Genomic DNA, 17,291 nt, shown 5'->3' with positions numbered 1-17,291 from the left:
GTGTCATCACTCAAACATTCTGGGCATGTGTGTGTGTATGTACTTCAAGGTTGACAGCATTAGCCCTCCCTGGAAATAATCAAAAAGTGTGTGTGTGTGTGTGTGTTTGTGTGTGTGTGTGTGTGTGTGTACAGGGAAATGTTTTGAGGCAAATCAAAGACACATGCCATTTGGGCTCCCTCTTTGCATGCAGGAGAAGGAAGGTTCAGCTGGCCATAGTTTCCACAGCTTGCACAGAGATGCTTAACCCATGATGTCCTCATGCACCCCCTGACTTTAGCAAGACAACCTTTAGCAAGACAACCCTGAATACTCCTCAATATGGGTGAGAAGGATATTAATACAGCAGAAAGCTGAAGAGTAATTATCAGGTGAATACAGAATTAATACCAGCAATGCAACTTGATTCAAACAAACCAGCTGGCATTTGGAATCAAATTAAATCAAAGCTGATTTATCATATGCACAGGATACCGCATAGTGCACACGGTATAATGAAATGCTTACTTGCAAATAGACTCACTGTAGTGCTTCATCTAGTTTGCCTCAGTGCAGCTAGTGTAACCGGTGTGAAATGGCTAGCTAGTTAGCGGGGTGTGCGCTAATAGCGTTTCAATCGGTGACGTCACTCGCTCTGAGACCTTGAAGTAGTTGTTCCCCTTGCTCTGCAACGGCCGCGGCTTTTGTGGAGCGATAGGTAACGATGCTTCGAGGGTGTTGATGTGTGCAGAGAGTCCGTGGTGTGAAATGGCTAGCTAGTTAGCGTGGTGCGCGCTAATAATGTTTCAATCGGGGAAGTCACTTGCTCTGATACCTTGAAATAGCTGATTTTGCGGCTTTTGTGGAGCGATGGGTAATGATGCTTCGTAGAAGGCAGTTGTTGATGTGTGCAGAGGGTCACTGGTTTGAGACCAGGTAGGGGCGAGGAGAGAGACGAAAGTAATACTGTCACACTAGCAATCAGCATGAGATCATGAGGTTCAACTGCAACAATAAAACTAATCATAATGGCAGTTATCCAAACCATCCCAGATCAACTTTGCCATAGCACCTCGCTTTGAATAGTTGTAAAGTTAGGTCTCTCTTTGAACGGTCAAATATGCACTGAGATATTTACAGAGATATTTTGGGCTCTGTTGACCACATCTGCCTGACAGACATTTTTCACAAGTCCATGCTAGAGAGCATCGACTGGGTCGTAGAAAATAGGACCAGAGAGTGACACTACAGTGTATTCGGAAAGTATTCAGGCCCCTTGACTTTTCCAACATTTTGTTACATTATAGTCTTATTGTAAAATGTATTAAATTACTTTTTTTCCATCATCAATTTACACACAATAATGACAAAGCAAAAACAGTTTTTTTAGAAGAACAAAAATACCTTATTTACATAAGTATTCAGACCTTTTGCTATGAGTGCCGAAATTTAGCTCAGGTGCCTAATTTTTCCATTGATCTTTCTTGAGATGTTTCTACAACTTGATTGGATCCACCTGTGGTAAATTCAATTGATTGGACATAATTTGGAAAGGCACACACCTGTCTATATAAGATCCCACAGTTGACAGAGCATTTCAGAGTAAAAACCAAGCCATGAGGTCGAAGGAATTGTCTGTAGAGCGCCGAGACAGCATTAGCCCCAGATCTGGCGAAGGGTACCAAAAAATTGCAGCATTGACGGTCCCCAAGAACACAGTGGCCTCCATCATTCTTAAATGGAAGAAGTTTGGAACCACTAAGACTCTTCCTAGAGCTGGCCGCCTGTCACGTTCTGACCTCTATTTCCGTTGTTTTGTATTTATTTAGTATGGTCAGGGCGTGAGTAAGGTGGGCAGTCTGTTTGTTTTTCTATGTTTTGGGGCATTTCTATGTTTTCGGCCTAGTATGGTTCTCAATCAGAGGCAGGTGTCATTAGTTGTCTCTGATTGAGAATCATACTTAGGTAGCCTGGGTTGCACTGTTTGTTTGTGGGTGATTGTCTATGTTGATGGCTTGTTTCAGCACAGTCCATATGATTAGCTTCACGGTTGTTATTTTGTTTACTGTTTACTGACAGAGCTTGAGAGGATCTGCAGAGAAGAATGGAGAAACTCCCCAAATACAGGTGTGCCAAGCTTGTAGCATCATACCCAAGAAGACTCAAGGCTGTAATCGCTGCCAAAGGTGCTTCAACAATGTACTGAGTAAAGGGTCTGAATACTTATGTAAATGTGATGCAAACATAAAAAACTTTTTCTGCTTTGTCATTATGAGGTATTGTGTGTAGATTGATGAGGTGAAAAAAACTATTTAATCCATCTTAGAATAAGTCTAACGTAATAAAATGTGGAAAAAGACAAGGGGTCTGAATACCTTCCAAATGCACTGTGTACTGTAAGTATGGCAAGACAAAACAAGTACAATATATTTTACACTAGTACACAGTTGAGCACTGTGTAGTGTCTAATGTAACATGATTGGTGCAAGGGGATAATGAGCCATTGTTACTGGTCTGTCTGTTTCATGCTACCCCACCGGACATGTGACTGGCCAGTAACATGGCTTGTTTGTGCATAAGTCTGACTTCGAGCTGACATCATCTGAATGACCTGGTCTAGGAACAAGCCTATAAACCAGATGTATGCTAAGCGGACGAAAGGGGAGGGGACTTTCCCCGAGCCTGTTTATACAAGGTACTGTATGGGGCATTACTCAGGTCATAGGAAAACAAACAACTGGCTTGGTAGATTTTTAAAGCTTACCAAGTCTGAGTTATTATGAATTAATGAAATGTTCAAAGTTGACTGTAGACATAGGCCTACATTGAGAAACAATACTACAGTACACACTAGAGGTCAACCGATTATGATTTTTTCAACGCCGATACCGATTATTGGAGGTCCAAAAAAAGCCGCTACCGATTAATCGACCGATTTTTTTTACCAGTGTATTTGTAATAATAACAATTACAACAATACTGAATGAACACTTATTTTTACTTAATATAATACATCAATAAAAATCAATTTAGCCTCAAGTAAATAATGAAACATGTTCAATTTGGTTTAAATAATGTAAAAACAAAGTGTTGGAGAAGAAAGTAAAAGTGCAATATGTGCTATGTAAGAAAGCTAACGTTTCAGTTCCTTGCTCAAAACATGAGAACATATGAAAGCTGGTGGTTCCTTTTAACATGAGTCTTCAATATTCCCAGGTAAGAAGTTTTAGGTTGTAGTTATTATAGGAATTATAGGACTATTTCCGTCTATACCATTTGTATTTCATTAACCTTTGACTATTGGATGTTCTTATAGGCACTTTAGTACTGCCAGTGTAACAGTATAGCTTCCATCCCCCTCCTCGCTCCTCCCTGGGCTCGAACCAGCAACACAACGACATCAGCCACCCTTGAAGCAGCGTTACCCATGCAGAGCAAGGGGAACAACTACTAGAAGGCTCAGAGCGAGTGACGTTTGAAACTCTATTAGCGTGCGCTAACAAGCTAGCCATTTCACTTCGGTTACACCAGCCTCATCTCGGGAGTTGATAGGCTTGAAGTCATAAACAGCGCAATGCTTGACGCACAACGAAACGCTGCTGGCAAAACGCACAAAAGTGCTGTTTGAATAAATGTTTATGCGCCTGCTTCTGCCTACCACCGCTCAGTCAGATACTTAGATACTTGTATGCTCAGTCAGATTATATGCAACGCAGGACACGCTAGATAATATCTAGCAATATCATCAACCATGTGTAGTTAACTAGTGATTATGATTGATTGTTTTTTATAAGATAAGTTTAATGCTAGCTAGCAACTTCCCTTGGCATACTGCATTCGCGTAACAGGCAGGCTCCTCGTGGAGTGCAATGAGACTAGTTAACTGTAAGGCTGCAAGATTGGATCCCCCAAGCTGACAAGATGAAAATCTGTCGTTCTGCCCCTGAACGAGGGAGTTAACCCACTGTTCCTAGGCTGTCATTGAAAATAAGAATGTGTTCTTAACTGACTTGCCTAGTTAAATAAAGAATTATATAATATAATATATAAAATAAAATAAATCGGCACCCAAAAATACCGATTTCCAATTGTTCCGATTCCGATTAATCGGTCGACCTCTAATACACACGACTCCCAACACCATCATTAGGTTTGCCGACGACACAACGGTGGTAGGCCTGACTGATCACCAACGACGATGAGACAGCCTATAGGGAGGAGGTCAAGGGCCTGGCAGGATGGTGCTAAGACAACAACCTCTCCCTCAACATCAGCAAGATAAGGGAGTTTATCGTGGACTACAGCAAATGGGTGGGGGGGACCGAACGCGCCCCCAGTCACATCGACACAGCTGTAGTAGAGCAGGTCGAGAGCATCAAGTTCACGAAGGACCTATCATGACCCAAACACAACAACACAGTCGTGAAGAGGGCATGACAATGTCTCTTCCCCTTCAGGATGATGAAAAGGTTTGGCATCTGATAGAAGAATTTGTATGTTTAAGATAATGACTAAAGTATTCCACCTTGAAACTGTATAACTGTGTGAAATGTGTTAGAATCATAAGAATATCATCTGATGATGTGTGTAGCTTGGTTAGAATTATAACTAGGGTAATGTATTATTTTGTAGCTATGCAAGCAGGGAGCAACTGTGAGACGAGATAACTGTGTATGGGGGTAGTGGGATAAATACTGCCTGTCTAAGCAGGGAGTAGCCTATGATAAGAAATTGTGTGTGTGTATGTGTATAAAAAGACTGGCTCTGCATTTGAGGGGCAGAGCGCTCTCTGAATAAAGTGTTGATCTATTGCAGACTGGTACTTTGTCTAATTCTTCATTAACCAGAGCCTTACAACCTCTGAGAATTGGTCAAAGCTATAAAATAGTTCAGTTAGAACATTGGGATAAAACTTCTCGTGACAGCATCGTCCCTCAGATCCTCAAAAAGAACTACAGCGGCACCATTGAGAGCATCTTGACTGGCTGCATCAGCGCTTGGTATGGCAACTGCTCGGCATCTGACCGCAAGGCGCTACAGAGGGTAGTGTGTAGTACATCACCGGGGCCAAACTCCCTGCCATCCAGGACCTCTATACCAGGTGGTGTCAGAGGAAGGACCTAGAAATTGGCAAAGCCTCCAGCCAAACAAGTCATAGACTGTTCTCTCTGCTACCGCATGGCAAGCGGTACCGGCACACCAAGTCTGGGACCAAAACACTCCTGAACAGTTTCTACCCCCAAGCCATAAGACTGCTGAACAGTTAATCAAATGCCTACCAGGACTATTTACATTAGCTAGGTTTCCATCCAATTGGCGACAGATTTTAATGCTAATATTCTCAAATCTGCATATGCACATATTCCCAACAGAGATGTTTCCATCAAATGTACTTTTTGCAGATCAAAGGCTGTACGTGATGACGTAGTGCACATACAAATCAATTTTGCGGTTAAATTCCCATGTGCCGAATATAAATACAGGTTAAATGGGTTTCCATCGCATTTTCAACTCCACTGATGGTTCTCACAAACAATGTTGAGTTATATAGCGAGTGTACCCACTCTGGATTTGGCACGTGTGCTCGAGAGCGCACGTATAACCTACATGTTGAAATTACTACAAACAAAAGAGCGAGATCATTTTTATTTGTCAAACGGCAGCCAAGCATTATTATCATGTCACCAGAATAAGACCCTTGATATTTATTGGAAAGGATCACCACCTTGCACTTTCAACACACTGTGAAGTTAATAATAAATAGATTTAATCTGTAGCCTAATAAACTGCATGCATTCCCGACATAGTGGGAGGACCACACAATATGTCATCTTGCGACTCCCGAGTTTACTTCGATATGATGGTTATTATATCAGTATATGCACATAAAAGCATTTCCACAAGCATTTCTCGCATAATACATTTTGCCTACACAAAAAGATCCCATCTAGTATATTTTGTTTTGTCGACATTTTAAAATCTACCGAAAAAATGATGTTTCCATCAGGCCTGTCATGACATTATTTATCGGACATGTACTTTATTTGCATAAAAAGGTTGGAGGTTAACCTGGTTACCGACCCGCTTTATTATTTATTGTATTTTGTGCACACTCACTAGATTCTACCCACACCCTACATACGCTCACACACATGCATATTGACGGTACACACACACACACACACACACACACACATGCATATTGACGGTACACACACACACACGCACGGACACACACACACACACACACACACATGCATATTGACGGTGCACACACACACACGCACGGACACACACGCACGGACACACACGCACGGACACACACACACACACACACACACACACACAAACATGCATATTGACGGTACACACACACACAGACACACACACGCGCGGACACACACGCACGGACACACACACACACACACATGCATATTGACGGTACACACACACACACATGCATATTGACGGTACACACACACACACACACACACATGCATATTGACGGTACACACACACACGCACGTACACACACACACACTTTTTAACAGTTTATTAGGCCACAGATTAAATAAATCATTATTAAATTCACAGGGTGGGGAAAGTGCAAGGTGATGATCTTTTCCAATAAATATCAAGTAAGCATTTCACAGTAAAGTCTACATCAATACAATTTGATTTGTTACCCAATTAAACAGATGGCTCTTAGTGGCAATAATTAGGGTGTAGCATTTTATCGCATTATGTAATCTAGGTAATTCAAGAGCCATCTTCAAGGCAGTCGTCTTAAACATTGCAACACATCTTGTGCATTCATTTACCACCCCCTATAAACCAGAGAGGTCGTTATGGAGCCTGGATATAAATGATGTGATGATGGTAACAAGCTAGCGCTGATGGACATGATGGTAGCAGAGGAAACACGTGGCTGTGATTAGCTTCATATGCAACGGCCCTAGTCGTGTCCGTCGATCATTTCCAAACATTATGCAACTAACTCCTCTCATCTCAACTCTCAAACATCTAAAAAGTCCCCCGTCTAGGGTCAAGGCACTCTGGCTCAGAACATAAAACTAAGGCTTGTTCAGAAACTATGAGGAAGTACAATCACTCTGGCCCGGTGTATCAAAACACAGACAAAAACACACAATCTCTCTGATTAGCCAGACACGAGGCAGCCGTGGTCTGGTCACTGAAGTTTAGTTTTATTACTGAACAAATGCAGCTAATCTCCACTTAATCCCTGGACGGATTTGGAGTCTTGTGTCGGTCTGCCTTAATGTCTCAGTCTAGGAGGCAGCGAGTGTGTAAAGAAGTCGCACTCCGAATGACTGCATTATAGAAACGAGTATGCAAGATTACAACAAGCTGGGCAACAAGATCAAGAGGAAGGGTGAAGAAATAACAGGCGTAAGGGAGAGAGAGATGGTGAGAGAGAGAGAGAGAGAGAGACAGAGACACACAGAGAGAGAGAGAGAGAGATAGAGAGACAGAGAGAGAGATAAATGAGGTGAGAGAGAGAGAGAGAGAGAGAGAGAGAGACAGAGAGAGAGACAGAGAGAGAGACAGAGAGAGAGAAACAGAGAGAGAGAGAAATGAAGAGAGAGAGAGATGGTGAGAGAGAAAGAGAGAGAGACAAAGAGAGAGAGATAGAGAGAGAGAGAGAGAGAGAGTGAGAGAGAGAGAGATGGTGAGAGAGATAGAGAGACAGAGAGAGAGAGAAATGAAGAGAGAGAGAGAGAAATGAAGAGAGAGAGAGAGATTGTGAGAGAGAGACAGAGAGAGAGAGAGAAATGAAGAGAGAGAGAGAGAGAGAGAGAGAGAGATAGAGAGACAGAGAGAGAGAGACAGAGAGAGACAGAGAGAGAGAGAGAGACGGTGAGAGAGAGAGACAGAGAGAGAGAGACAGGGAGAGAGATAGAGAGACAGAGAGAGAGAAATGAAGAGAGAGAGAGAGAGAGAGAGACAGAGAGAGATAGAGAGACACAGAGAGAAAGAGACAGAGAGACAGAGAGAGAGACAGAGAGAGAGAGATAAATGAAGAGAGAGAGAGAGAGAGAGATGGTGAGAGAGAGAGAGAGAGAGAGAGCGAGAGAGAGAGAGAGAGAGAAATTAAGAGAGAAATAAATGGAGAGAGAGATGGATAAGGAAAGATGGAGAGAGAGAGCGAGAGAGAGAGAGAGACAGAGAGAAAGAAATGAAGAGAGAGATGGATAAAGAAAGATGGAGAGAGAGAAAGAAATGAAGAGAGAGATGGATAAAGAAAGATGGAGAGAGAGAGCGAGCGAGAAAAGGGGGAGAGTGGTAAAATACCACTTTATTTACTACCCTGTACTGAATATAACCCTAAATGTGGTTTAAGACATCATGATATATCTCCTCTGTGCACCTGCATGTTGAGACCAGTGATATACTGTAGGAGACCTGGCTTGTGCATCTTCTTGACACTCAGGAATAACAAACAGAGAATCAGCTGAATCCAGCTGGTCCACATTTCAAACTTTTCTCCTCATGTCTTCTCTGGAAGCCTAGAGTCTCAATGTGGGTTGCTAGAGCCACACTTGAATAACCTCCGTAAAAATGACTTGAAGGGAAAGTCAGACATGGAATTAAAAAACACAACATGTAAAGTGTTGGTCCCATGTATCATGAGCTGAAATAAGATCTCAGAATTTTTCCATACACAAAAAATGCTAATTTCTCTCAAATTCGGTGCACAAATTAGTTTACATCCTTGTTAGTGATAATTTCTTCTGCCAAGATAATCCATCCACCTGACAGGTGTGGCATATCAAGAAGCTGATTAAACAGCATGATCATTACACGGGGGGTGCACCTTGTGCTGGGGACAATAAAAGGCCACTCTAGCTCAGGACCTCCACATCCAGCTTCTTCACCTGTGGGATCGTCTGAGACGAGCCACCCGGATAGCTATGGGCAGGCATAAGCTACGGACAACGAACACAACTGCATTTTACTGATTGAAATTTGAATGCACAGAGATACCGTGACCAGAACCTGAGGCCCATTGTCGTGCCATTCATAATGACAATGCACGGCCCCATGTCACAAGGATCTGTACACAATTTCTGGAAGCTGAAAATGTCCCAGTTCTTCTATGGTCTGCATACTCACCAGACATGTCAACATTGAGCATTTTTGGGATGCTCTGGATCGACATGTACGACAGCATGTTCCAGTTCCCGCCAATATCCATCAACTTCACACAGCCATTGAAGAGGAGTGGGACAATATTCCACAGGCCACAATCAAAAGCCTGATCAACTCTATGCAACTTGAGATGTGTCGCGCGGCATGAGGCAAATGGTGGTCACACTAGATAATGACTGGTTTTCTGATCCAAGCCCCTACTTTTCTTTTAAGGTATCTGTGACCAACAGATGCATAGCTGTATTCCCAGTCATGTGAAAACTATCAATATGGCAACAGACAGAAAGAACATCCAAAGAACAAATGATTCACTGTCATAAGATCACACATTACACACACAGTCTGAGAGGAGATAGAGATTCCCTGGCATGTAGAATGGATCCATCAAAGAGTACATTAACCTTGATGTTTGGTCATACATTCCTCAAGGTGCTGGAAGGGAGACAATCTTTCTGTTTTTGTCTATCCCTCTCTCTCTCACACACACACATGCACACGCATACACTATTTGAAGTGGATCTCATGTAAGCACGGTCCCAACGCAGTTGCTCTGAGCCTGGGTAAATATGTGCACGTCTGAATGGTTGCCTCTCAAGACGGTGTGAATACCTGTAAAGGAGGCCAGCAGAGCCAAGGGGCTACTCTCTCATCCCTCCAACCTGTCCACATTTAAGGTCTAGCCCTTACCATTCTCCCAAACCTGTCTCCACCACTGACCTAAAATCACAGTGATGCTACAACCACACCTCCAGCTCATCATTCCCAGTGGCTTACCCATAATGTCACTCTGTCTGGATCCCAGAGTGGAAGGTCTCAGTGGGGCAAATGAAGCCCGAGTTGAGTCCTCTGGCTACTTATGGCTAGGAGAGAATACAGTATACTACATGCTTACAGAGAGAGATGGTAAACAGAGATAACAAGTGAGATAACTTACAGACTCTGAAGCCCGGTCCCAGCGCAGCCCGGCCCCCCTGTTCACTGTTGTAGAGGGTGGTCACATTGCCCTGCTCGCAGAAGTTGGTGCAGCGTCCCTGGGTGCAGCGCACCTTGCAGATGGTCGGGGTGAAGAGCACTTTGATGCGCTCAGCTCCTCTCCTTCCTGCCCCTGCTGCCGTTCCTCCTCGGTGGCCGGCGGTCTGGTTGCTGGCTGGAAGGGGGAAAAAGACGAAGCAGAGGTAGAGCAGCGGTAGGAGCCTGAGTCTGGGTCTGAGCTGGAGCATGGTGCCGTCCGTTTACTGACGATGCATCCCACGGAGAAGAGACACCACAGAGATCCACGAGAAGAGCTGCCGTGCACGGCAGGAAGAGATGTGAGGGGAAGACCAGGGAATTCCACGCTTACTCTTACGCTTCTTTCAATCACACACACTCTCTCTCTCTCTCTCTCTCTCACTCTCTTGCAACTAGCGCAGGACGAGGAGGGGAAGGAAGAGAGGAGAAGAAAAAAAAAGAAAAACAGACCCAACGCTTCCCTTCTTTTTTCCCTAAACACACCAACCAAAGAAATTATGAACTTTGAGGAGGGAAGCACCCGTGTGTGTGAGTGCTACATAAAAAAAATAATTCTTAAGAGAGTGCCTGTCCACTTAATTGGAAGCAGTATAGCGAGAATGCTCTGGGCGAGCCTCCAAACACAATGTTTATAAGGGATCCAATCCATCCCCCTGTACTGGGAACTCTTCACTGCGGCCCCTGACCCTCTCTCTGTACCCTGCCGTTATGCTGTAACTGTAATCTGTTTTGTCCCCCCCCCCCCCCTTTTCCTTGTACTCCCCCCTCCCCCCTATAGTTTCATAACATGGACCATTTTGTCATCTGAGGAAGAGACCACAAGGAGGGAGTTGGGTGGGTGATGCAAGGTTTGAGTTTCAGGTCCTTGCTGGCGTTGTAAACTGTGGTGGTGAAGTCATCTTTCTCTCTCTCGTTCTGCTCATAAGGGAGCGGGAAAGGGGGGGGGGTATTTTCCTTTCACTACGCATTTTTAGAGATGTCATTTCACAAGCCCCACAGGCTCTTCCATGACATACACAATGTGCATTAAACCTGTTGCCTTACCGAGCCAGCTCATTCCTGAGCAACAGGGGAAAGAAACAAGCTGTATCCACGTTGCACTGGCTCACATCAGTCTTACTTGGACCTGTAGGCCCACTAGGGTGAAATCACATCACTTTCACTAAACTAAAACATCACATCAGAAAACTATAGGAGTCAAATGTTTAAAAAAATCATTTTATGGTCATTCATGGATATAAACCCCCAGAAACATCCCAACTCGATTCGGAAAAAAGGAGGTTGGTTGGAAACACCTCAATTATTTTGCTCGGAAAGGAATGGTAAAGAATGGAAAATATAGAAAAACAATTTATAAAGAGATTCATTGTAATGCTAAAGTTATGAGCTAAAACTGTATGGTCGTTAGCTTTACAAACATGACTTGTTCTTTATATTCACTAATAATGAATCCCTAAGCAAAGCTGAGCAGAAATGCCTTGTCCAGTTTGGAAGACAAACAGCTGCGTTGGACTGGGCTCAAACACAGGTGCCCCATTACAGCAATATCTCCAGTTTCACCAGTATAAAACCTGGAAGACAGGAATGGGAGGACAGCGAAGCGAGGCACACGCTAGCCAACTTCACCAAGGCCCTAGACCACATCAAAGGTGAGGTTAAGTGCTGAGAGAATTATGTTTTACTTGAAGCTTATGGGTCATCAACAAATTAGGGAGAATGACCTAATACAGGTCATGGGAACGGACCAAGCTAGGACTTAGAGAGAGCTAGGTTCTGTAACAGCTCCTCCTGGGTTCTGAAAGGAACTACAGGTACACTGGTACTTTGCTCAGTGGTCATCCCTTATATGGAGTGTCTGAACCACCTGAGGAGGCAGTCTCCCTGCCCCCTCTGTTTGTGTAACAGCCCTTTGGCACTGCACTGCTCGTCTGACCCGCACCTGTAGCTCAACCTGGCCTGGCCCAGAGAAGTGAGTCATTATGGGCCAGGACTGGGAGGCTGGGAGTTGGGATACACTGCCAGAAAGAGAGAGAGAGGGGAGGGCCTTGGCGTAGGCTAGGACACACAGTAAATGACCATGCTACCGCTGGGACGAGCCGTCTGGGTCTGGACTGTGGGTTCCTGTCTTGCTGGGGGAGGAGGAGGTATTGGTGTCTGCTCAGGACAGGTGTTGTTCACAATGTTTTCTTGTATGGGTCAAAGAGGTCACAGTTCAGGTTATTTTGCCTCCTTTTTAAGTGTTTTATGAGGGATATTAGTCAATGTAAAAACTGTAGTCCAATTAGCATTCACTTATAACCTTTCAAATACTGCCATAAAAATGCTCCAAGGTTGGGGATTATTAGCTATGGTAAATTGCTGTTAGTTAGCCAGTAAATCATATGAATCCGAACGTGAAGTTTCACCCTGGAGGAAGCAAGTCCTTTATGTTTAGGTCCTGCAGGTTCAGGACATTTAGTGCAGCCTGGGTCTCTGTCTCAGTGCACTCAATCCCTCTGCCAGTTGTCCAGACCAGTCCTCCTCACACACACAACCACATGTTCCCCAGATAGGAGTATTATTCCAATTACAAACAGGAAGCTCTGCTCCATGTACAACAGATTGCCCCTTCACACATGGAAGCAACAGCTACCAAAATACTATCAATCAGTCTAGTGGCTCTGTAAAGGACCAAGAATGGAACTGTGTGTGTGTGTTGTTTATCTTCATGGAGGATGAGTGTGTATACGTCTGCATGATGGCCTTTATGTTTGCAGGGTTTTTCTCCAGCCTTGTCCAAGGCAAATCAGCAGATCAACATTATGAAGAGATTGAACGATTGGAAATAACTCCCCATATTACATAGCAGACTTTGGTTTATGACCCTTAAACGGGTGTGCTAACTCTTTGTTCGTTTTAAAATTAAATTTCTTTAGTGAGATTACCAAGTGTGATTGACAGGTGTGAAAACGGAAATGACAGTATAATGATCACTTCAGTGGTCAATGGCCCTGTCAACTCTTAGCCCATAGGGGATTGCAAAGGGAGGGAACATGAGGTATTTATCTTGTGTTAACAAAGACTTTATTCATACACAGCAACTGTTCATCTACAATGCTCCTGCTTGCCACTCAAAAGAGGAGAAGCCCTCTCTGACTCCCGGGACGATTAAACCGATAGAGGAATTTAGAGAAGGACCTTTTACACAAACATTTGCAGGAAGAAAAAAAACATCCAAGCACTTGCGTACTTAAAGAGGCCAGGGGACACAAAAAAAACTAGGACCATCAGCCCTTGTGGAATGTTGACAGATTGCCTTGAAAATGTTGAGCACTTTCTCACTTCTAGGAATAAAATCTGAAAAAATAAAAAACCTGACCCTTACCTGTCTGATTTGGAAACTTGGATTAAAGCTTTATAGCAGATATTTAAATTGGCTTTTGAGGGGAAAATCAAGCATTATAGAGTCATACTCTCTCTCCATGCGAGACAACATGCTCTGTTCGAGTGACTTTCACCATTTGGATATTATAGGAGAGTAGGGCACAGCAGTGGTATGTAGATACAGCTGTACAATACTTAGAACGGATCTTACACTGTTAGTCAAACCAGGTTGCTGAGAGAAATATAGTGCTCTTGCTTGTGGTGTAGGGTAAGTGCAACTAATGTGCTATTTTGCTATGAGATCATGTCTTGAATAGCGCTGAGTGATAGGCCTAACCATTACACTACCCTACAAGTCAGTAGTGTAAAGTTGTCAGAGCTATGTGTCGCAGCTAAAACTGAATACCACACCAGAGAACTTGCAATACATACAGTACATAAACTAAAATATGGTTTGCCATATTATGGCAGGCCAACTAATGCCAGTTGCAAACAGGTCATTTACTCCTATTAGATTCCGCTACTATGGAGTTAAAATCTGAGCTAAAGGGACTGGAATCTCATTGTGGGAGATTATGTCCACCCTCGTAAAAAATATAACAGTTTAACCCTTTCGATTAGATTGGTTTCCACATGCCATGAGGTCATTTTGGCAGGAGATTTGGGGGTTCCCATTAGTTAAACATTGTCCATCATCTGGGCCATTACTGTACCTATGCCAGTTGGCCAAGAAAAACAATGTCAGGAATTGGTCACAATGGGTTTTAAGGGTACGTACCGGTCTGACCGATAACCTTATCTTATTCCTAAAGTGTAAACAACTAGGACATGGGTTAAATCATTCAAATAAAGTCAGGGTGTTTTATTTTTGATGTGGAAAGTTTTCGTGGCAAATTCCATGCTATGTTCATGGATGTACCCACACGATATCCATTCTAAACACATTACTTTGTCAACACCAGTCCATTGGGAGCAAGGCATTCGAACATCAACACCCTGTTAATCACAACAAGAACCTAACACAATATGATATCTGATCATTTGCTGCCATGACAAGTATAATATTACTCATCACAACAACCTATGCTTTCAGCACATAGTGTAGTCAAAGTAAGAGAGGCTGGGTGTCTAAGTGAAGGGCCTGTCTGTACTCACCTGCAGGTGGGCTCGCGTGGACAGTGTACTGGCCCTTCTGGGTGTGGAAGCTCTTGACACTTGTGGTCTGGGTGTCCTGTAGGTCTGACTGTGAGGCTGATTGGAGCTTCTTCCTCTCTGTCTCGATGTGTTTCATCAGGATGGTGGTCATCTTGTCGCCTCGACCGCCACGGGCCAATGCCTTCTTTAGTAGCAGTAACTGGGCCTCCTGCAGACTGAACGGAGACACAACACACAGTCAACAGACACTCAACAGACTGGGCTTCCTTCAGTTTGGACAAGGGCGACTACAGACAGTCAACAGACTGGGCCTCCTTCAGACTGGGCAGGAGAGACAACAGACAGAATGTCAACAAGTACGGTAACTAAGAGTGTATATAGTATAACTCATTGCCGTGCGTCTGTTACTACTGACAGCAATTTAGAACACTAGATTGGCAGCTAGATAAACTCCCTGGCCTAAAGATTTACTCACTGTATTGTTTACATGGGGGTACAGATACACTATTGTAGTGTATTATGCAAGCAACTACAGCTAGTTAATTCAATTAGAGACTTATTTGATCAGCACCAACTCTCCTACAGTATCTGCCAAGAAATGAAAGAAAACCCATGACATGTTCATCCATGTTTTTTTTATACACAGTTATCAGTTTATCAGCTTGTTGGGGCAGACACACTGACTAGGCCGGGGACTTATCGGCCAGACTCCATGTCTTTCTCAAGCCCTAAGGTCTTCTTGGCCCAGGGTTGTTTGGCAATTCACGGTTTCCATGGCAAATGGATAAAACATGGAAAAAAAGGGGCAGGAGCTTAGCCAATGTTGTAAGCAGGGTCTGGATTACTTTTTTGATATTGCCCAAGTAAACCATCTAGCATGTATTTACAGTGCATTCGAGTGTACCTGCGGCACTCTCAATAGAGTACACACACCCACCTTATTTCCACTCAATCATACAGTAATACCATTTTAGTACGCCTTGTAAGCCAGCAACCTAGATGTTTTTATTTGTATTTCTCTGCAGTTGTTTTTCTAACACACCCCAAAAGTGTGACTTCATATTTTTCACACTGGATGAGTGGGCCTCAAGTGAGCCATGAGAGCAATGTGTCTGATGTACTGTAGACTATAACACAAACATAAAAACATTCACCTTAAACATTCACCTTAAATAGTGTTTTACTGCACTAAAGCAGGAGATGGATGTTTGAAAGATAGTTTTACGTAATGGAAAGCCTGTGTAAAAGAAGAGCAATCATGGGCGGTTGTTATTTGAGAGATGCACTATATCCAATTAGTCATTATTAAAAATGATATATTTGGCTCACTCTCTACTAGTGTTGGGCTGTATCTAGATGTTTATATCGTCATTTGCGGTTTATATTCGTCATTTGCGGTTTAGTACACAAGGGGGCACTAAAAGCACAAAATGTGTCTATTACCAGAATGCTAACAAAATTAGCACAAGTAATAGCGAATTTCCATAGAGGCTGCTAGCTAAATATGCTAACAAGCGCATACGAAAATAAACTAATTGCAAAGACAGGAAATCCAGCTCATAAAGTTATACATATATAGGTAGTAGCTACCAAATGTCATGTTTTGTTGAGTTTGGACATTTTGAAGCAAATGTGAAAGAGAGAGAGACAAAAGAGAGACATTGTGCAAATGAACAAAGTTTTGACGCATGCTTGTTTGAAGGAACAACACTTGCTCTGGAGCAGCATGTGTACAAGCTGTGTCTGTGTGGAGTCTGGAGTCGCTAGGGCAATGATCTACCGGCCTGCTCTGCTCAGAGAATAGGGGGAGGAGCAGACTGAGAGGCCAAGAAGGAGAGAAAAAACCCTCAAGGAAATCAATATAGCAGTGGCAGTTATACCGATAACTCCGACAAAGAGCTTTGACTTCTCAAACACGGCAGAAAGCTAACACTGTTTCATCCCCTGTCTCCATGCAAGTTAAACCAAATACACAGCTATCTCAACTGATCTGGGGAACTTCACTAAGCCTCAATTGTAAAATAATGTGACAGGTGAAATGAAGAATGCGATCTGCTTCATCTCCTAACATATTGCACAAGTTGACTGCAGGTATTTACTTAAAAAGTAACTACAAATATTAAAATGTATTGAAAAAGATCTAAGGAATAGTTTACACATACATGTTATTCAACCATGTAATCCAAACTGCACGTGGGTGATTGTAAGATGAACGAGGTCCACACTCCAGGGTGGCGGTAATGCACCTTAAAGTTGGTTACCAAACACCATATCAAATTCACACAAGAAGAATAAAGGAGGAAAGATGAATCAAAGAAAACTACCTAAAAACGAACCATGCTTCCCCTTTTATCTGTAGATTAATTGTCGGAGTTGAGGACACATGATTTTGTGTGACTAAAAATGGGTTCGAATTCTACAAAGGACCATATGCATTTCAGGTAAAATAACAACCCAATGTTAATCTCCCACGACAAATTAGCTAGCAACAGCAAGCTAGCTAAATGTCCATGAATGTTTCATGTGTGTTTTGACCTGTGCTCAAATTAATATAGTTGGTTCAGAGTTGGTTTTGGTATTTAAAACTGCGTGTCATGAACGCATCTGGTAGA

The 17,291-nt window shown here is 43.1% G+C and overlaps 1 protein-coding gene across 2 annotated transcripts in view; it reads right to left on the bottom strand.

Moving 5' to 3' along the window:
• LOC110503587 (latent-transforming growth factor beta-binding protein 4) overlaps positions 1-17,291 on the bottom strand; it is a 70,780-nt gene that overhangs the window by 36,660 nt on the left and 16,829 nt on the right. For both annotated transcript variants that reach the window (XM_021581993.2, XM_021581994.2), the window contains exons 4-5: positions 14,680-14,894; positions 10,085-10,297 (exon numbers count right to left, since the gene is read on the bottom strand). In XM_021581993.2, coding sequence (XP_021437668.2) covers positions 10,085-10,297; positions 14,680-14,894 — 428 coding nt within the window. The remainder of the gene's footprint in view (positions 1-10,084; positions 10,298-14,679; positions 14,895-17,291) is intronic.

The sequence above is a fragment of the Oncorhynchus mykiss genome, chromosome 24 (genome assembly GCF_013265735.2).
Source record: "Oncorhynchus mykiss isolate Arlee chromosome 24, USDA_OmykA_1.1, whole genome shotgun sequence".
NCBI classification, from domain to species: Eukaryota; Metazoa; Chordata; class Actinopteri; order Salmoniformes; family Salmonidae; genus Oncorhynchus; species Oncorhynchus mykiss.
The sequence above is the reverse complement of the archived record's forward strand: the minus strand, read 5'-3'. Positions and strand labels throughout refer to the sequence as shown.